This window comes from Lupinus angustifolius, chromosome LG17 (genome assembly GCF_001865875.1).
Source record: "Lupinus angustifolius cultivar Tanjil chromosome LG17, LupAngTanjil_v1.0, whole genome shotgun sequence".
Taxonomy (NCBI): domain Eukaryota; kingdom Viridiplantae; phylum Streptophyta; class Magnoliopsida; order Fabales; family Fabaceae; genus Lupinus; species Lupinus angustifolius.
The window spans coordinates 6,105,974-6,131,765 of record NC_032025.1 but is presented as its reverse complement, the minus strand read 5'-3'; the positions used below and the strand labels follow the sequence as shown (position 1 = coordinate 6,131,765).

The window sequence follows — 25,792 nt, the reverse complement described above, 5'->3', positions numbered from 1 at the left end:
CTCAAAATAAATTCTCTAACGTGTTGTTGAATAACAACTTCATTAGAATTCTCAGAGAGATCACGAAATGTCCTCTCAAGCCAAGTGAATTTCACTCACTGCCCCATTAATTCATTACCTACTGGAACAACACCCAACAACCGGATGCAAAGTGCTTCCTAATCCATACTTGTCACTCCGATAACAACTTGTCCTTCTACCGGAATGCCAAGTTGGTAAGCCACATCCTCAAGAGCGACGATAGCCTCTCCACATGGAAAGTGGAAAGTATGTGTTTCCGGCCCCCAAGTATCAACAAGTTACCAAAAGCAGTGTTGCGGATAACTTGCAACACTAGCTCAAAAGGTATCGATTGCCAGAAATAAGATATAGGCCGAAAAATACATTCAATGTCATTCTAGACATTATTTGATATATGATTATTTTGCATTGTTATTAGAGAAGTATCAATTGTCCCAGGATTAAGGTGCTCCATTAGAAAGTATGAAGATGTGAAGAAAGTGTGAAGAGTGGATGTGAGTGAGTGAAATGTACATGCAAAGATTTATAGTGATTGTGAATGAGTGAAATGTATATTTACGTATAAGAGATTTTTTTTAATAGTGACACAAAAATCGGCTTCCCCTAAGCTGATTTTTGTTGGAAATAAGTGCACAAGAAACGACTACCCTTTGGCTGATTTTGGTTGAAATAAAACGCATGATACTCGACTACCATTTTGCCGATTTTTATGTGTAAAAATTAACCGCAATCACTCATTTCATTCACTTCCCAATGGGATAATGAATTATTCATTATCTTTGGTCAAGGAATCTCTACCTTTTACTGCATTTACAATGCCATTTCTCTCTGTCACTTGTTCACATGGCTTTGAATGAGTTTCAATGAGTTTCAATGTCTTTTAATGCATTCAAACAAAACAAACCAACCATCCCCTTGAATGCATTGAAACACTTAAAATGTATGATCATTCAATGAGGGAATCTCTGCACCACACCACTTTACATTGTCATTCACTATTTTCACTTACTATTTCTCTGCATGCATTGTCATTCACTCATTGTTTGCATTCACTTTTCTTTCTTTGCATTCACTCTTACACGTGAATGACTTTGACCACAATTTTTCTTTCTATTCATTCATTCACACGTTAATGCATTGTTAATTACATTCATTGTTAATGTATTCATATTAATTCATTCAATGTTAATGCATTCACGTTAATGCATAGTTATAACATTTAGTTAGAGTATATATATTTAGTTATAATATATAGTTATAGTATATATATTTAGTTATAATATATTGTTATAGTATATATATTTTATAGTATATTTAGTTATAATATATATATTTTATAGTATATTTAGTTATAGTATATATTTTTTTATAGTATATTTAGTTATAATATATTAAATATCTTCACTACACATCGTTGAGAGAAGATGTTATAGGTCAACAAAATTACATTGTAAAAGTAAGGATTAAAATATAAACTACTCTTAGGAAGGTTACCTAGAACTCTCCCCCAGTTCTCTAGATTGCAATGGACATGTCTACCTGTTATGTCTCTCGGTTCTACACCATCCACATTTTTTAAGTTGTTCACCTTCAACCTCATTCATCTCATTGTGAATGCGTGCAGTCTTTGGTCTTCCACTTCTTTTCCTACGCATAACAAGATTGAGAATGAATGTTGGACCTGAATAAGGAGGTCAGTATTCTTCATTACCAATTGGTTGAAACTCATATCCATAAACCTTCTGAAGATTATCAGACCAGTAAATTGGTGAGATAAATTGGTTGTAGTCTAAATTCAAAGAAGCGCATGTTGCGATAACATGAGAGCATGACAATCTTAATGATTGAAATTGTCCACAGTCATACCAATTGTCGGCAAGTTTCACTATATACAGCCTCACTTGTCGACCACTAGATTTAGATACAACTTCAACTTCAGAGACTCCAGTCTCTCGTGAAAAATTACGAACCAATTGGCATGTAGATTAACGTTGATTTTATTTAATCACTTTTGTTAACTCTTCGCAATATACATGCCCTGACATAATCATGTTAGAGGCTTCATTTCGATGTTCATTGAACCATTCATTTAGCCTGTAGTATGTTGCTCTCACAAGGGCAATGATAGAAAGAGCTATATATCATTTCAGAACATCGTTAATGCATTTTGCAAGATTAGTAGTCACGTGGCCATATCGTCTCCCTTCATCATATGTTTGACTCCATTTCTCTTTTGGAATCTAGTCCAACCATGCTCCAGCCCTCAAATTTTTTTGACGCAACAAATTCAGCATTCGCTCGAACCGTGGTCGCATCAACTCATAACCTAGAAAATAAATACAAATATATTAATATCCATAATATAAAAATATTTCTAAATTTCAAAAACATAAATAGCACATACCCATTTCTAAAATTTTGTTTTTCATATCAGAATCTCGAAATTCCATATTGAAATTACTAGTAAGATGACGAATACAATAAACTGATTCTACACTAGACCATTCTGCCAGCTCACTTCGGAGTGCAGCTAATAAATCTGTCCCCCTATCTGATATGATACACAAGTTTGGTTGATGGGTAACATAAGTCTTAATTTGTAAAAGAATCACTCTCAAGTTTCTTTCATCTGTCCTTCAACAATGACAAAGGCAACTGGAAATACACTTATGTTTATATCTTGTGAACTTGCTATTAGCAATGTTCCAGTATATTTCCCAGTCAAAAATGTCACATCCACTTGTAGGATTGGTTTACAATATGCAAATCCTTCAACACATGGTTTAAAAGCCCAAAATATTCTATCTAGAATGATTCGACTAGGATCTTCCATGTCATCTACAATTTGGTGACGTGCTTCATATTTTATAATTGTGTTGGGAGAAAAATATTGTAGAGCATTCATCCAATATGGTAACTCATTGTATGACCATTTCCAGTCACCATAAATTTTGGTCAAGGCCATTTATTTTGCAGTCCACGCCTTTCTATACGTGATTGTATAACCAATGCGACTAACAACCTCCTTCACCAGTGCCTTAACTGATATACTCGGATATGCAGATACCAAATTAACAAAAATGTCTGAAATGAGTGATGAATTTAATTTACTATGATCTTAGGAAACTAACATAGATACACAAGTATGGGTTCCACTAATTTTCCTAATCTCCCAATAATCACGCTTAACGTTATAAGAAGCGTGAATTCACCACTCACTTCCTGCACCAAAATGTTTATATTCAGCAATGTATTTGTCCAGTCTAGACTCTACAACAATATAGTCGGACGAATTTTTGATATAAAATTCTCTAATTGCATTTATTGTGGCTTCTTTAGATTCAAATTGCATACCAATAAACAAATCATTATCATTAATATTCGTTAAATCAGTTGTATGTCCAAAATCACGACCAACTTCAGAATTTGTGTTCAAGAAAAATGATGATGGAGTAGTATATGTTATACTACGAGATGAACCATCTTCAAATTGAACATCTTCCTCATCACTACACATTTCAATATCTCCTTTATCACTAAAATCGCTAACAATATCTCTCACCATGGTCATCTACATTTAACAATTAATGACATTAAAACATATAAACTTAGAAGAATGAGATAAAATGTAGAAATTGAATGATATACTAACATCTAAAATTGGTGAATGAAATCTCACTTGAAAGAAAGTTCAGTCTGTTAGAGAGTAGAGAAATGTTTGTATAAAGATAGTATGATTTGGGGGTATATATAGGGTTAGGGCTCGCCGAAAAAATTCATACAAATAACAAACACAAAACTCCTATCATGTTACCAATTTATATATCATAAAAAAATTGACAAAGAAAACTTCCCCCCATAGCGGAATTAGGGGGGAGAGAGGGAGGAGAGAGAGAAATAAAAATAAAAATAAAAAACAAACTCCCCCATTGCCGATTTAGGAGGGACAGAGAAAAAAAATTAAAATGAAAAACTCCCCCTATTGCTGATTTAGGGGAGAGAGAAAAAAAATTATAAAAAAAACAAACTCCCTCTATTACTAATTTAGGGAGAGAGGGAAAAAAAAGGTAAATCGGCAGTGTCATAATCGATTGTATGAAAAGTACACCATTTTGTAATTTTTATAAAAGGTGCATCATGACCGTAATTTTTCGATCAAGGTGCACCATATAAGTGAATTTGCCTGCCAATTATTGTGTGGCATAATAAAAAAATGAAAAGGTTGAAAACCTACAATAGGATTTCCGAGTTTTGGTTCATGGAAAAGAAAAAAGTAAAATTATAATACAATTGTCAAGTTACATTAAAATAATAGTAGAAAAAACTCTACACTATAATTGCCGAGTTTGACCTAGGGTGGAATATAAAAAAAGATACTCGGCAACCATATTGCCAAGTTTACTTGAAAACGCCAATAAAAAATACACTAATTTAGTAAATAATTTAAAAGGTGCACTAAGACTGTAATATTTCAGTCAAAGTGAATTAACCAGGTAAATTGCCCTCCTCCTTATCACGTGATTGGAGTAGACTAGTCTGCGGCTACAACTGTTAAGTTGTTAGTATAATTCCATAGCTTGTAATATAGGAAGAGTTGGGCTTTGAATGTCATGAGTTGGACCTTGTTGTAACTAAAGTTACTATTAATAGAAAGAGGTAGTTAGATTGGTTATTAATCCCAATCTACATTTTCTAAATCTGGTGTACACTCACTTCTCATTCTTTCATCACTTTCTTATTCAATTCTAACAACATCAATCTGAACAAAGGGAAGGAGGGCTGCTCTGGCATAAGCACTGCAATAGTGCAATCTGCAATAGTCAGAATACTGATTAGAATTGGTGAATTTAATTAGGAGAAGGTGTATGCCTAAAATGTATCCGTTTCTAAATAAGTTTGTGAAGTGTAGTTGTTACAGAGTACTGTTTTCTCTTCAAATAGGATCAATCAATTCATACATATAATATAAATATATATAATACGAGTTCTATCTACTCAAAAGAATATAAAATAAAATAAACTAAGGTAAACTAAGAACAAACACTCCATTGATATTTATCCTAAACTTGTCTTTATAACTATTTATGTTTAGTCACAGGCAACTTGAAATTCACATTATCGACAATGGTCCCTGCCATGTGAAAATCAAATGCTTCTCAGTAACACTTTGGTTAATCTTTGACCAAAACTGTTGGCTGCTACTGATCCATTGTACCTGAATATTTGTTCAGACATTCAAATTTGACAACACCTAGACATTTAAATTGTCTTCAATAGTAAAATATAAAATAAAGAGTTCAAGTGTCTAATAGAAAAAGTTGTAAGTTTTCCACAAGAATTCACATGTTTTCATTATTTGACTGGGTGATTATAAAGTTGTGATGTCTATGACTAGTTATGTCCCACTCAACCAAATAATTGCTTGAATTTCTTAGTACCCAAGTCTCTAATATTTTTATATAAGAATTCCTTGTTTTTTACTAAAAAAAAGAGTATATTTTTTAGTTGAGTTTTGGAGGGAAAAGAAAAGAAAAATAATATTTTAAAGTTATCTCACAAATATATTTAATAGCTATAAAATTTTCTCTTTATTCATCTTCAAAATATAACCCGCTAACTGACCATAATCAAGTAACAACATCTATAAGCAATTAAATTAGCTAATTCACTTAGAATAAAATAGTTTATGAAAAATCATAGTCCTTAGACAAGTTCTAATTTGCTATTCAATTCAATTGCCTTCTTTCAAGGCATGAGAAAGTTGAATATTTCAATATTCAGTGATCCAATATGTTATCTTGGAAAGATATAATTCCACCCCTTCTTCGTATCTGATGCCTTGAGATCATATATTATGAAATAATTACTCATAATCTTATTAAAAATTATAATCATAAGCTGTTAATAAATTATATCCATGAATCATAGACATGAAACTTAACACGTGCCTTATTATGGATCACATAGATATATCCCCACCTTGTTACATGTAAATATGTAATCACATGACATAGGACCATAAATCAGCACTACCTCTATTCTGGTACATATTTGTTGTCCCATAGTTTCTGTCACTCCATGTGTCATGGACTTGTGATTGGTCAAAAAAAAATATATTTAAGTTAAAATTTAATTATTTAATATTTTTCTGATAAATCACAAGCTTATGATAAATAGAGTGGTACATGTAAGATAGCATATGTGCTCCCCTTTATTCTTTCACTTGTGTCCAGCTACAAAATGTGTCTGCCAACTGTTTTTAACCTCGTAAGAATCTTAAGCTCCACAATTACCACCTCCACCCTTTCCCTGATCACTATCCATTCAGAAAAACAAAAATAGCCCATAGTGTACTTGCCTTGTTTATTTTTTTGCCAATTCTGTGTATTTGTATTAGTGGATGCCAATCCAAATTATTGTCATGACATATCATATTATCACGACTTTAAATTATGATTAAGATTATGTTATGTTTATTGTAATAGTTTAAAAATGCATGAAAAAACATGCAACATGTTAGAAGATCTTCATCTATGAATTAAATAAAAAATATATACTAGTTTTGATATTATATCTTGACCCAAAATCTTGAGATATTAGATTTATGAGTTCATCTATTTATATGCATATCAACTCATCTACTTATACAAAATGTATGATTTCTTCACACTTAGAACACTCAATACTATTTTATAATCATTAGTGTTGTGATGTGGTTAAGGAAACTGTAAAAACTACGTATTAAATTATAATTAAGATTGTGGACATAGTTTAAAGGTCAAAGCTAACCTGTGAACTATGGGATAGTTCACATGGATGTGAACTGATTACCAGCAGTTAGATCAGTTATCTTGAAATCTCAGCCATTAATTTTCAACCAGTAACTGAGTAAAAATCTCATGCATGGAAGTCGTGAAAGACATCCATGACTTCCATATAAAAAATAAACTCATTCGTGGAAGTCGTTAAAGGCGTTCACGACTTCTGTGTAGGAAATAAAGTCATTATTGAAAGTCGTGTTGCCATAACACGACTTCTGAGTAAATATAATGAACAGATTGTCTTGCAGCTCATTTGGTAAACAGAAAAGATTTTAAGTGTCTGGTTGTGAGATTGAATCTTGAATTCACCATTTTAAACTATTTGTTATTAGGGGTGTAAAAATTCGGTTCGGCTCAGTTTTTGGTGCATTTTAGTGACCGAACCGATCAAAAATATATGGTTCGGTTCGGTTCGGTTCCACGGTTTTTCCATTTACTTTTTTATAAAAAATCAATTAGTAAAATATATAATAGTTACATTTATAACCTTACATTTTATAATTAGTAACACATGTAACAATACATGTATAATAATATATGATATATGTTAGTTTCAAACTCAATATCACAAAAGTTGTAAATATGTTAGAAATCATAAGACACTAGGAAACAATTTAGTAACTAATAACATATATAATACTAACTTAATAACAATTTAGTAACATATATAACACTACAATTCACTAATAAAACATTATTCCCTAATCTCTTGTATATATTTCTTTAATATGCGGTTCGGTTCGGTTCCAACAGTTCCTAAATTTCTAAAACCATAAACCGAACCGAACATAAACGGTTCCTTAAAAAAATAACCGAACCGAACCGCGAAACCGAACCGAACCACATTTTACGGTTTGGTTCGGTTCCATCGGTTTCGCGGTTTAAACCGGAACCGCTTATACCCCTATTTATTATAAATAAGCATTTTTGGAAGATTAATCATTGTGAGCTTTTTACCTAAAAAAGAATTTAAAGTAATGAACATAGGGTTCGAACTCACAACCACTTAAAATATTCTTATTTACTAAATGAGTTACAATGTAACTTATTCATTAAATTACTCAGAAGTCGTATTATAGAAAACCGACTTCCATTCATGATTTTATTTCCTATACAGAAGTCGTGGACGCCTTTAATGACTTCTATAAACAACTTTATCTTTTATACAGAAGTCATAGATGTCTTTCATGACTTCTAAAATATACATAAAATGATAACTGGTTACCAAAATTTTTTATCTAACGGCTATAAAGCAGTTCACAAACTAATATACGGTTACCATATTAGATTTCACCTAGTTCAAAAGCATGCTGCATGGCATGATGTACATCTAGTTCATTTCATATTATAGCACTATCAGTGGCCTGAAACTTTCCATGTGTCAACCACCCACCTTCACCTTAGAGGTTAAGTATCTCTCTTTTCCCCTTCTGGGTGTGAGAAGAAAGAAAACTGAACTCTTGTCACCAAAGTCTGCATATATTTAAAAGGATTATTACCCCTCTACTACTACACCCCCTCAAAAAGTAATCAAAACCTTCACCATTCAAATAATTTTTACTTATCTTCTTGTTTAGACTTATTGCTTATTTTACAGATAGATAAGATCATAAATAGGCATAAGATATAGAGTTATAGACATTAGATAAAAAGAGACATGCTCACTTTTTCTTCTTATCTTCCTAGCCATTTCCTTCCATATCTCACCAATTTCCTTAAACCTCAATCTCATCCTCTTATTGTCCTTCAGATTGATTTCTCTTCTAGCATCTAGATCAAAGGGCTAACATTTTCTGCCTTTTTCCCCTTCTTTTCCATCTTATTGTTTTTCTGGTTATTATCTCTTGATTTTTAAGACATGGGTTTGAGTTCTGAGCAAGTTTCTAGCAGTGGACTTGATTGGAACAATAACTTAATGGAAGCTCAAAAGTTAGAGCTTCTTCCAAAGCCTCATCATAATGAGATGAAGAAATCATCAGAGAGTTTAAAGTGCCCAAGATGTGACTCAACAAACACCAAATTTTGTTACTACAATAACTACAATAAGTCTCAGCCTCGCCATTTCTGCAGAGATTGCAAGAGGCACTGGACTAAAGGTGGAACTCTTAGAAATGTTCCTGTTGGTGGTGTTAGGAAGAATAAAAGGTTAAAAAAACCAACAACAACAACAACCTCTTGCACCCTCACAACTTCAACTTCTATAGTGGATGGTGTTTTGAGTAGCAACATGAATAATATTCAAACTTCTCTTGCAGTGAGTGATCAGAAAAACATGCCTTCATCTTCACTCTATCAAGCAATGATTCGTCCATCATCTTTGCTGCTACAACAACAGAATCTGATGAACATGAGAGACTTAGAAAGTAAAGATTTTGGTATTGGTAATGGCATGACTTTGAGTTCAACTTTGCCTCTTCATCAAAACCAAACCTTACTTTTTCCTTTCTCAACCTCTTTTTACACAAACCCATGTTCAGTATCAACAACATCTTTAAGGTCATCATCAAATGTTTATAACTATGTGGAGGAGTCAACCATCAACAGTGTAATACCAAGCACTAGTAGTGGTATTAACACACAGACATTGGAGATACCAGCAACAAGTGGTGGGATAGGAATGTCCAATTATTGGAGTTGGGAGGATATTGATTCATTTGTCTCAACTGATCTTAAGAATCCATGGGATGATTCTGATATCAAACCTTGACCTGTGGCAAAAATATGATAAGTTTGGCAGTGTTTATAGATTAGTTATATTTAATTTAATTGGGATGTTTGGTTTGTGTTTCACATAATTAGTAATTAAACGTTCTTGTTTTGAGATGTGGTATAATGGTATATATATATATATATCTATATAATTATAATGTAATACTTGGAGCTGTTATGTTTTAGTTTCAGCTTCAAGAAAGGGGTTCCAATTAGTTGTAATTCACTGTGTTTGCCTTTTTCATCATAATTGTTTATTATTTCCTTTAATCTCTATTAAAATGGTATATTAATTTATGCAAATATTCTACTCTACCATTATTCTTCAGCATATATAGGATTTTATTTTTATTTTTCTAAAGGTTTCTGAGTGCTTTATGATGAGGAATGACTATAGATACGGGTCTGTTCCAGCAGTGTTGAAATGACAGAATGTGATAGAAGATTCTTTTGGATATGTGTATATCTTTATGCTGGAATATTAATATTGTTACATGAATTTTATTTTGTGGTTGTATAATAGTAGTTTATTGATATTCTATTCCTATGATATGGCTCTGGGGTCATTTATCTATGGGCTTTTAATTCACTTGATGTTTTCATCTTATTTCCAATTTAATACAAGAATGTGTGGGATCTTGGGCCACTATATTTTCAAGGTTTATTTCTGTTTGTCGTTTCTTCTATTATTGCTCACCTATAGACAAATGATAGACCACTTATAAACATTTATAGTTTTGACCAATCTAGGACCCAAATACAGAGTTAGCAACATATTTAAAAGTTTAAAGAATAGTTTAAAATTTGTACACGGACAGTGTTAATTTTTTACCCTGTCAGCACATCTTCCATCATTGATTTGTATTACTTTTGTTTGAGAGTCAATGATGATTAATAAATCAGTGATGGATGATTTACTAACAGTGTAGAAATACTTATACTATCAGTATATACATATTAAATCTTTAAAATAATGTATAGCATCGATTATAAAAAGAAAATATTAATGTCAAAATTACAAAATTTAAATATATTAATTAAATAAATAACATTTTTCACTAAATATATTTAATCAAATAAATTACATTTCTCCTTTTGTAATCAATTCTTTGTCAATATTGTTGAATACTTCTTGTTGAATATAAGCAACTAGACAATTATTAATTTATGCATATTCCATTCAATTACGCAACCTATTTTTTCACACTTTTCATAGTTGTAAAAACTTTTTCTAGAATTTTATTACTAACTTCAGAAGAATATAAACTAATGCGTAAAAATGTATATTCCAATTTCAACTAACTTATCTTAAAGATTATTCATTCCTTTTAAAGAACCACATTCAACAATATTATGCATGTTAATGATATAAATCTCAAGTTGATTATCAAACATCACTAAATCAGTTGAACAAAAATCATGTGTATAAAAGTTTGCAAATTCAATGACAAAACTAGAGAAAAACTCAGATAGACTCAAATAAGATATACAAAAAAAGCAGTTAGGTATTTGTCTCATAGAGATGATCATGAAGTTCCTTAAGTTGCATATGCATAATATAATAAAATAATTAAACATAATGATGATTATTTGTTTTTCACATGACATGTTATGTCATTTACAAAAACAAAATTGGTCTTGTAGAGTTATAAACAAGAGTGTAATGTTTATATATGTTAGTGTAAAAATTTATATATAGTCACTATATCATTTAACACTAACTTGGATTACTTTTGTGAATAGTCGATGATTAAATAAAGACGAAGGATGATATAGTGACATTGTATAGAACTCTTACACTATCAATACATATATGTTTTCTATATAAATAAGAGCATTGTTATATCTTCCTACTAAATCCTCCTATTTTTATATATAAATGACACATGTCGCTTGTAATTCAATCATTAATAATTAAAGTATACATATGTCATTTTCTTGTAGTAGAAAGATTAGTAGCACCTTACCTGCATGTACTTATAATGTGTATATTCTATCCATGAATACCAAATACTTGAATTTACACTCATACTCACGTTAGTATGTAGTGTCTATATGTGATGATTTATACGGTAGCTATATTACATGACTTTCACAATCACAACTCCCCATAATCAGTAATAAAGATATGTTGTCTCATATACTATTTTATACTAATAAAAATATGTTATATGTTTTTTTCTTTAATTTTATTGACATGAAACAAAATGTAAGACAAGATCTAAGATTACATATATTTATCCTATGCGTTATGGTCTCAATTGTAAGTCACCATAATGGAGCTACATTGGGCTGCTTTAAACTTTTATTCATAAAAAGTCTCCTATCCCAATGGTTGAAATCTACACCACAAACATTATAATGGCTGCAATTACAACTGTCACAATCGCAGCTACAACTTAAAACCAAATATTAAAGAATCATGATGAATGGTTAAACAACTTCTTCAATACTGTAATGCTTATATTTGAATAATCTCATTGATTGGTAAAAACTACTCGCTTTCCACTTCATGCATGTGATGGTGTTGAATGGTCCTAACCAGCTGCCACATTCATTCAGGTTATGGACACATACCTTTGTCATATATTAAAAACTATGACCTCCAAAATTATGAGGGACCTTGCAAGTTGGAGCTGTAAAGGAAAACTAGTCTGTTTATAGCAGGAGTTATTTTACTTTTTGACCAATATAGGCTAAATTCAGAAACTTCATTATCATATTAGGGTACTAGGGTTGCTTTAAAACTTATTTATAGATTGGTTGGTTTTCATTATCACAACTTTGATCACATTTTTTGAGAGCTGCGGCTACAAAGAATCCGGACACAAGTGTTTATTAGTCTGGACTAAATGGCCTCAGAAGCAGCTCCTCCAAAGGGAATAAGCAGCAACAATGAGTGAATAATGCCACCCTGAATCATCAATATTACAGTCAGAATAGGAACTAAAAAGAAACTTCTTGTTTTTTTTCCTGCATATCTAACTACAAAGTAACTAGTAGGAACGGGTCCGCTTTTTGTTTTTTTTGTCAAGTGGTGAAGAGAGATTGACTCAAAAAGATTTATTTGGCTGTTAAGACTTGTGAAATTTCTTGGGTTAAAGGGTTAAAGTATACTTTTGAAATTTGATACTTAGAGCATGCATAACTTATGTTTGGTAGATTTGCTTATTTCTTAAAAGAAAATAAACTAAAAATATAAACCATGTATATTTGGTAATAAAATGAAATTATAGATTTAGTTTCTTTTTTTGTTGAAAAAATAAGTAAAAAGTACAAGCTTCAAAATCATAGAATTTTCAATTCTCATTTTACCTCGTCATAGTTTTATCTCTCTTATTATTTTTTACTCTTCCACCAAACTTCATAACTTTTCACATCATCACCCAAACTCTATAACTTTTCACATCATCATCCAAACTCTATAACTTTTCACATCATCACCCAAACTCCATAATTCTCCTTTTCATCATCTATTTTTTTATTACCAACAAACTCTATTAACTCGTTATAACTTTCCCTATCATCTTGTTTTTTAATATTAATATTAGTTTTTATATTTTATTTTATTTTAACATATTTTTTTAGCTTTTGCTATGCAATATTAAAAATTAAAAAATTTATAGTAAAAAATATATGTGATGGTAAATATTAAAAAATGCATATTTAAATAGTGTAAAAAATAATCAAAATAATCCTAACATAAACAAATAACCTCGTACCATTTTCTATAATTTATTAAAAAATAAGCTTTCTATGTTATACAAACGAAACAGATTAATTTATATTCAGTTTTTAGTTAAGATATCTAAACATAAACATATTATAATCTCACACTTTATAAATTCAAACTAAAAACTTAATTTATACAAAAGCACTCTTATATGTAGTGTTTTTTTTTCCCAACTTATCCTTATATAATAGAGTTTTCAATTCAATCTGTGTATATGTACAATTATTTTCCATTTGGTGTTTTGTTATAACACCATTTGCATCAGTAAAAATGATATTATAGTAACAATTGATGGTATAGTAACAAATTGCTAAAAGCAAATTGAAAATTACTTTACATATAAAAACCGGATTGAATTTTTTGTTCAGGAACCAAAAATTTAGTTTAATCAATTTCTTGTATAGCCTGTGTCTATTTTCTTTTCCATTTGCAAGTAAAGGGAATTGAGATGATATATTTCCCATTAATGGTGGCAAAGTTGGTGTTGTTACCTATGTTTATGAGAATCAATAAAAGAACAGTTTAGAGGAAACTTACTATTTCATTCTGTAAAGTTTAAGGCAGTACCAGTTAGTGATGAATAAGCAAATTGGCCATGATCTAGATTCTGAAGGCACTGGGTCTCATAGCTTTATTACCAAAGCACATGCATCTTTTAACAATCATTATGATCACTTGAATTGCTACTAAGGAGAAAAAACGACCCCACAACCTAGGCCAGTTGCAATGTCAGAATCATATTACATAGCTTTCTACCTTCAATGTCTTGGGCTAACATGGCCTGTCAGAAGAACATATATGTATACATTGATGTAAACCAATTTCAATTCTGCAAAGATTTCTTTTCAGTTTTGACCTTTGATAATTTTCCTGCCATCACATGTAAGTTGAAGTAGTAGATAATTGTGTACTGTTGTACAATGGAGAAACTGATTCTACAACATACATCATGGTTCTATATTTTCAACTGAAGACCAAATGGTTGTTGTGACTTATGAGCATATATAATGATGTAATAAAGTAACTTTATTCTCCTGAACTCCATCATAAATAATAATTCATCTTGGAATTGCAGAATGTATTGCAAATTTGCAACTAATGCAAATGCCATTAGTTCCCCCATCTGAGGGTGATGTCAGACAATAGTCACAAAACTATGAGTAAAAGCTTCAGATTGGTGTTTCCAAAACAAGAAGAGTAATGTGAAACCAATAAGTGAAATTTGAATATTTGTACAAGTTTGAATGTATAATAATGTAAACTTGTATTTATCGTATATAAATTTAAGTGTAGAATCTCATATATCCTTGAAGAACAAAGTTTTATTTATTGTATATAAATTTAAGTGTATAATAATGCATGGTGTATAAGATATATATAAGGGAATCATTATATTTGATCGGTAATAGTTAGTATGTTAGTATTTATTGTGGGCGAAATTCGAACTCACAACCTCATTTATTCCATTTTTTAACATTTTCCACCTTAATTATCAAACCACCTTATCATTCTTCATTAGGAATTATTAATTAATAATTAAGTAAACACACAAGACTAATAGTTATGAAGTTGTTAGCATTAAAAAAGAAAGTTGGTTAAATATAGAAAGTTGATATCCATATTGGGAATTCTTATCTCAATCTGAAAGGAAAGAGAAGCTGTTCAATTAACGTTGTCTTATTTTTAGATGGTGACGTGAGACAACCACCATTTCAATCAGTTAGCCATTGTTGTTGTAAACACAAAGCATAAACAAACACTACAACATACGTGAAAACAACTGAAATAAAATCCAAAAGACTTGGAAGGGGAAGGTGTATCTTTATATATAAACCTTCCTCTTTCGTTCTTCCCTCCTTGGCTCTCTCTTTTTTTTGAGAAAGTTCCTTTTACATTTTCTTTCTCATCATATATCATTTTGGTTTTCACCATCTTTGTTAGCCCTAATTGCATGCATGCATGCATGTCTCGATTTTTCTATTATCAACCCAATATTTTGATTATTTATCCAAACTTCTGCATAGGAAAGGTTTGTTACGTTTTTTTCTTGTTAATTATTCTATAAGAAATTAATTATTTTTAATAAATTATCAAACCATAATGATTATTATACATGTTTTTATTTGTTTCAGAGTTTCCAGTAAATATAAGCAATAAGGCATGGCTTCCGTGGGGTTCTGCGGTTTGAAGCCATTGCTCTTTCGTCGAAAGACAGGTTCTACGCCAACACGTGTTTTTGAGGTAACATTATAAATTTATAACCTTTATTTTTGTTTCAACATTTATTAGAGACATTAGGCTATCTCCTAGCATCAATATATGATATAATAAAAATAATCTAAATTCTTCAAGATCAAACTCAGAATCTGGATATTGGGATTTTGATAATTGTGAAAAAAACTATCTGACATTGTTATTTTCATAACGTGTATCGTAAGTGTGGTTGGTCACATTTTAATTTTAATTGTACACAAACATAATCTACACATTTATTTATCGGCAAATATTACTATTTCTTATGAGCTAGACTCGAATTCTTAACTTCATTTACTTCTACTTTTCATCCTTAACTATAAGATCACCTTATGACTCCCATTTTTATCGGCAAATGTTGCTATTGCTTAAACCATTTACCTTAACTATGACTAGCTTATCACTCACACAATCATAATCCATATATGTCCCACACAGGATACAAAGTAGAATCCATTTTAAAGTATACAATCAATTAAGACAACTTTGGGAGGTGAATTGCCTTTTACAATAATATATGTATGTATTATATAAATTAAAGCTATTTGAAAGTTGTTGAGAATAATAATTAATATTTTTGCTAATATTAATAATTTGGATCACCCTTTGCTTCTTTTCTGTTGAGAATTTAACGATTTTCTGTTGAGAATTTAACGATTTTCCGATAAAATTTAAAACAGCTGAGTGTGGTTGTGAAATTTGCAAGTTTATTTAAAATTGTGAAAGTCAGATAGAATCATTAATATATATATATATATATATTTATTTATTTATTTATTTATTTATTTATTTATTTATTTATTTATTTATTTATTTATTTATTTATTTATTTATTTATTTATTTATTTATTTATATATATATATATTTATTTATTTATTTATTTATTTATTTATTTATTGTATAGCCATTAATACATCAATACTACATTACCATATCTTACATAGTACACTAATACATTAATATACCATAGCCAACAAATATACATTAACGCTAATATAAAGAAGAAAATAATATCCTATATGCTGCACTAATATTGACAATTAATATTTAAACTAATATAGATAGATTCAAAACTGAGTTTTATGGAAGCATGAAGTTCATATTGAAAGAAAGGGGTGTTATTTTTTTTAGTCATGAAAGGGTATCACCTTGTTTTGGGTTTAGAAAATGTAATTTGAGTGAGGGAGTGAAGTTATAAACTCAATAGTGAAGTCACAAGTTTAGTAGAGTTTACTTTAGTTCATCTAAATCCGAATTCCACAACATTTGATTCGATTCATTTCCGACCCTTAAATTCATGTTCAATAAATTTCAGCGCTTGCTCCCAAGCTATATGAAACATTATATTATATTTTACAATCACCCTTCATAATATGTATAAGTATAACCATTTGCAGGTATTGAAAGGATCTTTCTCGCCCAAGAAATCTTCAAAGTCTCATAACAAAGAAAATGGAGAATCAATGGAGTTATCATTTGTAGGTGCAGACCAATTGATTTTAATGGTAGAGATCCATAAGAAGATCTTTGCTTTTAGGGACATCATGGACCTTGATCCATGTAACAGTTCTGCTTCCTTACGTGAGGTGCATTATATATGGCTTCTTTCAACTTAGAGAAAAAATATATAGCATTTCTTCTTTATTCTTGCACCCCTTTTAAACTTATTTTTCATCTCTTGTATATTGCAGGTTGTGCTGAAAACACTGGAAGATCTGCAAAGGCTTTACCCCGGGATTATACGAAAAAACGAAGTGTCTAAGATGAAGGACAAGTCTATAGATCAGGTTTCAACATTTAGTTGCACTTGAAATTATACTAACTACAATGAAGAAAATGATGCTTAAACACTATTTTTGCACGCCTAATTAACTATGCATAAATGTCTAGTTAATAATGCATGTTATAGAGCATAGTGCTATATGAAATATCAAAATTTTACTCAGAATACTAATGTTGAGAATTTTATACCAGGCTATGGCCTATTTCTGTGAAGCATTGAAATCTCTTGGAGAATCATGGATGATGAATAATGATTGGATGGAGAAGCTCAACATTTTGTTACCATCATGCAAAGATAAAAGCAATATGCGCAACCTAGGTATGTGTCCTTGTCAAATGGCTAATGGATTCTATTTTTACCAAACCATGAATCATAATTGTTCCCACATTTTTGAGTTCTAAGTTGCTTTACTTGTTTTGTAGGTGAAACAATGTTGGTAACACTTGATAGTTTGATGAAGTTGGCAAATGAGAGGTTTGATACTGACAGCAGCTACTCTTATTGCTCTTCTCCTAACACACCGAAATCCGTCCTTCCGGAATTGAAGAAATCCTCTGCCAGAGCAGGGGAGAGTCCAAGAAGTTCTTCTTGTGGCTCACCACTTCTTTATTCTCTAAGACTTCAAGCAGTAGGAAAATTGAATCCAATTGATGTAAAGCGCTTATCATTTCATATGTCACCTACACATATAGGACTCCAAAATAGCAAGATAGAAGAGAAACAAATAAGAGAAATGGAAGTAGATGATGATAACAAAGTTAGAAATAGTCATGCAAGTGATACATCAGAAGATTTAGTTTTTGATTTGGACACAATGGAGGAATCAGATAGTACAAGTACTCATGATGTTGTTAAAAAAACACCTAAACTTCAAGGAATTGGAGAAATGGAGATACTACCATTATCTCCTAGAACAACACTTCAATCACAATCTCCCAAACTTGCACAAGAAAATTCTCCCCTGCAAGAAGTACCATTGCCTGTTCCACCACCTATGATACAAACAAGCACTGTGCCACCACCACCACCACCACCACCAACACCATCCACTATGATAATGCCAAAGACTGTTCCACAACCACCCCCTCCTACAATGCCAAAAACTATACCATTACCACCACCACTACCAACAAAGCCTTTTTTGCAGCCAAATTTGGCAGTGACACCACCACCACCACCACCACCTCCACCGTCAGCACTCAACTTGAAGCAAGTTGAAATTGCTGTTAGGCCGCCACTACCACCACCACCAATGCCTATGGTTCCTGGTTCAGTAGTTGCAGCTCCACCACCCCCACCATTGCCTATGGGTTCAGGTGCAGCAGTTGCAGCTCCGCCTCCGCCACCACCACCAGGGGCCTTGAAAGGTGATTCTATTCCACCTACACCGCTGGCAACCCTGCGTGGGATTGTAGGTGCCGTGCTGCCACCACCTCCACCCGGAGTAGGGAGAATCTTGCGCCCCAAGGCAACTACTAAATTGAAAAGATCAACACAATTAGGCAATTTGTATCGAACACTTAGGGGAAAAGTTGAAGGATCTAGCTTGAATGGAAAATCATCTGCAGGGAGAAAATGTGCAATTGGAGGAGCAAGCAGTGGTGGAGGTAAACAAGGAATGGCTGATGCTTTAGCAGAGATCACAAAAAGGTATGATTTTTCAAGCCATCTACAACAGAAAACTCTTCTAAGGTTATATACTTTGTTAACTTTATTAGTCTTGAAATCATAAATTTTCTTGATTTATATATAGCTTTACGACATCGTTTAGTCCATGTAGCCTATCCACTTATTGAGTTTAATCCATGTAGCCGAGGATGTCACATGTGAGAAAAAAACTTGATTATTGTTATTGTTGTACTAGTCTTGAAACCATATATCTCACTTCTTTATTTTTCCCTTTTCTACTACCTTTACTCTTTCCCCTTTTCATTAGATCTTCTTACTTCCAACAAATAGAAGAAGATGTTCAAAAGTACACAAAAGAAATATTAGATCTGAGATCTACTATTACTGATTTCAAGACAAAGGACATGACAGAATTGAGCAACTTCCACAAAGATGTTGAAACCATGTTAGAGAATCTAACTGATGAATCACAGGTGAGTCTAGAAAGTTCAGTCCCCTTTGTTTGGCGGGAGCATATCTTCTGTCCCAAAAAATGTAGCACTTCATGTATTACTTATTATGATTGGTCAGAAAAATACTTAATTATTAAAATTTCAAATTAAATACATTTTTCAACTAATAAGAGGAAATAACATACTTTTTGGGACAGCAAATATACTTCTTTGTTTGGCTGGTACTATTAGCTCTTTCATTTATGTTGGTTTATCATACAATTTCTGTGTAGGTACTATCAAGGTTTGAAGGTTTCCCTACAAAAAAGTTAGAAGCTGTAAGAATGGCTGCAGCACTATACAATAAGTTGGATTCAATATTCACTGAGCTTCATAATTGGAAAGTAGTGCCTCCAGTAGGTCAACTCCTTGACAAGGTTGAACATTACTTCAACAAGGTAAGCTTTTTTTTATCACATTTGTTAATCACCTTGGTGTACTAGTACATTAATTTCTAACCCAAAAGAGCAATTTACAGATCAAAACAGAATTAGATGCTTTGGAACGAACCAAAGATGAAGAAGCCAAGAAATTTAAGGGTCACAACATCGAATTCGACTTCCAAATTCTTATAAAGATCAAGGAAGCAATGGTGGATGTTTCCTCCGGTTGCATGGAGTTAGCCATAAAGGTATCCAATCCAATTTATGTACATAACTTTTATATAAAAGTCGTTAGCATTTAACATATGAACGATCAATAATATACTTATAGTCTAAAAAGTTTTTATAGCGCGGAAGATACACATCATTAAATTAAAATTGTAATCGACTATATCTTCATTTGGTTGAACTTAATGCAGGAGAAGCGTGATGATACTGATAAAGATGGTGGACCAAAAAAGGAATATGCTAAATTGCTATGGAGGGTATTCCAATTTGCATTCAGAGTGTACACATTTGCTGGTGGACATGATGATCGTGCTGATAATCTAACTAGAGAACTGGCTCAGGAAATACAAAGTGATCCTAACCATCCTTGATATATATATATACACACTATATACTATATACTACATAATATATACATTACATATATAAAAGTGGAGTAAAAATTGACCTGGTGAGGTTTCCTTATACCCTTCATCATGGGCACCCTTTTTAGATTCAACACAAGGCCATTTGTATATTAAATGATCTTTGGCAACTTGGAGTTATATTAAATTTTTGGATTTTGGTAGGAGCTAGTCATGTTGGGGAGTTTTCAGAATTAATGGTGGAAACTCTAATTGAAATTTGAAGCTAAACTTGGAGCTTCATTATTTTAGTTTGTTCTATATGACTTGATAAATTTATTCATATAAGTTTATATAGTATCGGTTCTCGTTTGTTGTTTTTGGGTTTGTTCTGTTTGTACCAATCTTTCAGGGAATAAACTATAAAAGAAAGTAAGAAAATTTATAAAAATGGCTTCATTGAGGATTAGTATTAATTGAATTGAAGGTCACTACACATGGAATAGGTTATGCTTCTGATATTTTTTTCTTCTTCCAGATGTATAATTCATAGTTGCAAAGTTTTAATATAGCTAGGAAAGAAAATTCAAAATTAATTTATAAGTATACAATAGTTAAGTATGTGATCTTCGGCTAATCCCTAATAATGATTCCTAAAAGCCCATTAAGCACTTATTTTGTGCACGTTGTAAAAGTTTGTGTGATAAATGATGATGTTCAAAACAAATCATAAGTGGGTAAAGATTGAAATTTGGGTACAACGAAAAATGAAAATGGAAAATAAACATTGAAATTTGGGTACAACGAAAAATGAAAATCGAAAATAAAGATTGAAATTTGGGTACAACGAAAAATGAAAATGGAAAATAAGGATGGTAAGTTATTGCAATGACCTATATCTCTAGATAATATCAATATAAGTTATGAATTTGGGCTAATGTAAAAGGGGTTGGAGTAGATGGCTATATATTTATGTTATGTAAACCTAATATAACAAGGAGAAGAATAGTTAAACACTAATCTTAATTCTCTAATAATATATAGTGGTAGTCGCTCAACACTCCCGGGGACGTAGACACAATTGGCCGAACCTCGTTACCAAATCTTTTGTGTTATTCTCTTGTCTCTGTACTCTTTACTATTTGATTGTTCACTTGTTCCCAATAATTGGTATCAGAGTCAATTGGTAGATGACTCTTAATTCAGACGTTAGATAATGGCTAAAGAGGGTGAAGGCGTGGTGGCTAGACAAGATGTATCAAAGGTAGTAGCAAAGATATAGTAGATGAGTTGAAGGAGAAAGAAACATGGCGGAACTGTAGTGTTGGTGATGTATGTGTTGATCCAGAACCTCGTAAATTCATGTATTGGGTTAGGATCAAGGTGGAGATAAAGACTAATGTGTTGAGTTTAACTCAAAGACAGATGCTGACAATATCTATCTAGATGTTGAGAGAATGTTCTCATTTGAGATGAGAAGTGGAATATCCTAATGGCGTGTCTGAGACGTCATAGTGAATGATGTTAATTGTTAGCAAATCTACAAAAGCACAGAGGCGCTGGCTGACTTTGATGTAGGGTGTAACATGGGCATTGGCTTGGATGCAAGGATGTGACACAGACATTAGTTAGCATTGACGCAAGGTGTGTGTTGTAAGTATACTCCTTATGGTGGAGTATGATAGTTCTTTTGAACTAGGATTGTCGGAGTCGACAATGGTGGTAGCAGTTGAGGCTTTCCAAGGAAGTTCCAAGGTTCAGTTTGACTAAGTATTGAAGAGAACGATTGTTGGTGAACTTTTGTGTAAATGTTCCACTATATCGAAAGACTTCCTAGAAATAGGTGGCTAGGCGGCGTGTTCCATTTGATGGTGGTATAGGAAGCTGCACTACAAGTTTGGAGAGCTAGACTCTTGATAACATCGTCAAGGATACTCAAAAAGTCTATGTTGTAGGGGAGCAGTTAAAGAGAATTAGACATTGAACAAGGTGGAATCATATATTCACTAAGGTGGAGATTCTTGTGTAGATTTCCTAAGGAGCGATATATTCTTCTATTTCAATCAAGGTTGGGTGCAAGTGGGTGTACAAGAGGAAGCCACTAGTATCAGAAAAATAAGGGGAAAAGTTCAAGGCTCGTCTTGTAGCAAAAGGGTATTCACAGCATAAGGAGATCGACTACAATGAGATTTTCTCCCCAGTGGTGAGACACACTTCTATGAGGGCAATGCTTGCCTTGGTAGCCAACCGGGATATGCACTTAGAACAGATGAATGTAAAGACTGCCTTTCTTCATGGTGAATTAGAGGAGAAAATTTACATGACACAACTAGAGGGGTTCAGTGCAACTGGACAGAGTCACTTGGTTTACAAGTTGAAGAAGCCTTTATATGGGTTGAAGCATTCTCCCATACAGTGGTACAAGCAGTTTGACACTTATATGTTGAAGTTTGGTTATAAGCGATGTGAGTATGATTGTTGTGTTTATGTCAGAAGCATTGGCGATGGTTCTTTTATTTTTCTGTTACTTTATGTTGATGATATGTTGATTGCTGCTAATCATTTGAGTGATATCAATGAGCTGAAAGTCATGCTAGGTAAGGAGTTTGACATGAAAGATTTGGGGGCTGCTAGGAAGATTCTTGGGATGGAGATTCACAGGGATAGGGGAGCTAGAAAACTATGGCTCTCCCAGCAAAGCTATGTTGAAAAGATCTTAGAGAGATTTGATATGAGCAATGCTAAAGTAGTGAGCACTCCATTGGCAAATCACTTCAAGCGCTTTCCCTATATCAGTGTCCAAAGACAGATGAAGAGAAGAAATATATGTCAACGGTTCCATATGCCAGTGCAGTGAGTTGCTTGATGTATGCTATGATTTGTACCAGCTCAGACTTGGCACAAGCAGCTAGTCAAGTATGCAAGTACATGTCGAAACCAGGGAAGCAACATTGGGAAGCAGTCAAATGGATTTTCAGATATTTGAAGGGGACTACAGGTCTCGGTATCATGTTTGGCAGCCAACAGAGTAAGCCTTCAGTTATTGGTTATGTTGATTCGGACTATGCAGGAGACTTGGATGATAGAAGGTCCACAACGGGGATTGTCTTCACCCTTGCAGGTGGACCAATTATGTGGAGATCATCAGTTTAGTCTGTTGTTGTTATGTCCACAACTGAAGCAGAGTATATGGCAGTTGGTGAAGCTTCTAAGGAAACTCTATGGCTTGTGGGGCTGGTAAATGAGTTAGGCATTGAGCAAGGTGGAGTTCCGCTGCATTGTGACAGTCAGAGTGTTATCTTCTTGATAAAGAACCAGGTGTATCATGCTAGGACCAAACATATTAATGTGAGATTTCATAAGATCAGAGAGTTGGTAGCTTGTGAGCATATACTATTCCAGAAGGTTCACACTTCAGAAAATGCAGCTGATATGCTAACCAAACTGGTTACCGTGGACAAGTTCAGGCATTGCCTGAGCTTGCTGAACATTCACTGATGTTGGACTATGGAGCGCCCCTAACCCAATGGCGGAAGATGGAGATTTATGATATTCGTCAAGGTGAAGATTGTTGTGCAATGACTCATATCTCTAGATAACAGCAATACAAGTTATGGGCTTGGGCTGGTGTAAAGGGGTTGGGTAGAGGGCTATATATTTATGTTATGTAAACCTAATGTAACAAGGAGAATAATAGTTAAACAGTAATGCTAATTCTCTAATAATATATAGTGATAGCCATTCAACGCTCTCAAGGATGTATGCACAATTGGTTGAACCTCGTTATCAAATCTCTTGTGTTATTCTCTTGTCTCTGTACTCTTTACTATTTGATTCTTCGATTATTCCCAACACAATACATTATACATAAATACTAATGAGTAGAATTAGAATTGTAAGTTCCAGAGAAAATTACATATAGAAAAATCTATTAGCACTTTATCCTATCATATTAAATTGGTACTTTTAGTAATTGCATAAATTATTTTTGTACTATAAACTTGTTTAATTGTTAAATGGGTTTAAAATCTATGTATTATTGTAAAGTTTTTCACACTGTTAATACATTATCAACTATTAATTTGTATTATTTTTATTTCAAAGACAATAGTTGTTATGTTAAGATATGAATGGTAAATAAAAATACTTATATTGTCAGTGTATACATATTAATTCCTTAAATATTTATAGAACACAATAATATAATATATGGTTTATTAGGGCGTATGGCAATAGTTTATATTGATTATGTATCTTTAGTTCTCAATAGAAAATTATTGGTGTGATTGTTTAATGTTAATTAGTTGAGATTGAATGAAAAGAAATAGATTGTAGATTATTCACTTGAGTTTGAAAGATGATATATATAATATTAATATTAATGATCGTAACCATTTTTTAACACAAATAGAAAGGAAAAGGAGGACACTAATTACGATTGTTCTTTCGATTCTTAATTTAATAAAAAAACATTTGTATTAATAATTAATTTTATTAAAGAAATTGTTTTAATGAATTGAAAATGGATTAATAAAAAACAATATTGGTTATCAATCGTCTTCATGCTTAAGAGATGATAGAATGGTACTTGTAACAACTACTACTTCTCAACTTAGAACAAAAACTAAGATTTAACATGATTCATGACCTTGCCATTAAATTCCAAAATTAGTTATTAGATAAAATATTTTCCAAATTATTAATTATTAAGAATAATTTTTAATTAAGAAAGAATTAAGAGAGAAGAAGCAACATGAAATGTGAATCATCTGTCTGTCCCCATAGTTGTCACATGCAATGCTACTGAAAGCTACCACTTCTTAATCCTAGTTGGGGGAAAATTATGGCATAAGAAACAACCAATCTTTTAAATTCTGGAAAATAATTTATTTAAAATATGTTATACTTTATATTCAATTATCTTTGTTAAAGTTAATTGACTAAGGATATAAATACATAATCACTATGGACATATAATCTTTGTTATTCCTCCTCTACCTATTTTAATAATGGAGATTATCTATCTTATTTGGTGTCCTCATTTGATGTCTCAGTCTAATTAAAAATATAATTATAAAAACATAAGTTAATATTTTTATATCATTTATTGGAATTTGGTTGGTTAGAAAAATGAAGACGAGATATTTTTAAGAAATGTAATATTTGTCTCTATTTTAAAGGTTTGTCCAAGTAAATATTGAGTGTCATTTCTCTTCTATATTCCTAGATGAATTTTGTGTTTCTATCTTATACCGTCAACTCATATATGAAAGAAACCTGTAGAGATAACTTTGAGTTAGAGAATAATGTCACAGTAAATAAACTAGGAAATAGTGCATGGTATGATGCTAGGTTCCTCTACAAATTGTAGAGTGCAGTACTGAAAAATAAAAATA

At 32.0% G+C, this 25,792-nt stretch overlaps 2 protein-coding genes across 2 annotated transcripts; both read left to right on the top strand.

Moving 5' to 3' along the window:
* LOC109330670 (dof zinc finger protein DOF2.4-like) lies at window positions 8,531-9,795 on the top strand. Its single transcript, XM_019564931.1, has one exon. The coding sequence runs from the start codon at window positions 8,701-8,703 to the stop codon at window positions 9,547-9,549; it is 849 nt and encodes a 282-aa protein (XP_019420476.1). The 5' UTR covers window positions 8,531-8,700; the 3' UTR covers window positions 9,550-9,795.
* LOC109330689 (uncharacterized protein At4g04980-like) lies at window positions 15,008-20,776 on the top strand. Its single transcript, XM_019564957.1, has 10 exons — window positions 15,008-15,313; window positions 15,417-15,525; window positions 16,936-17,124; window positions 17,230-17,325; window positions 17,513-17,639; window positions 17,744-18,971; window positions 19,258-19,423; window positions 19,675-19,839; window positions 19,920-20,072; window positions 20,244-20,776. The coding sequence occupies exons 2-10, from the start codon at window positions 15,445-15,447 to the stop codon at window positions 20,421-20,423; spliced, it is 2,385 nt and encodes a 794-aa protein (XP_019420502.1). The 5' UTR covers window positions 15,008-15,313; window positions 15,417-15,444; the 3' UTR covers window positions 20,424-20,776.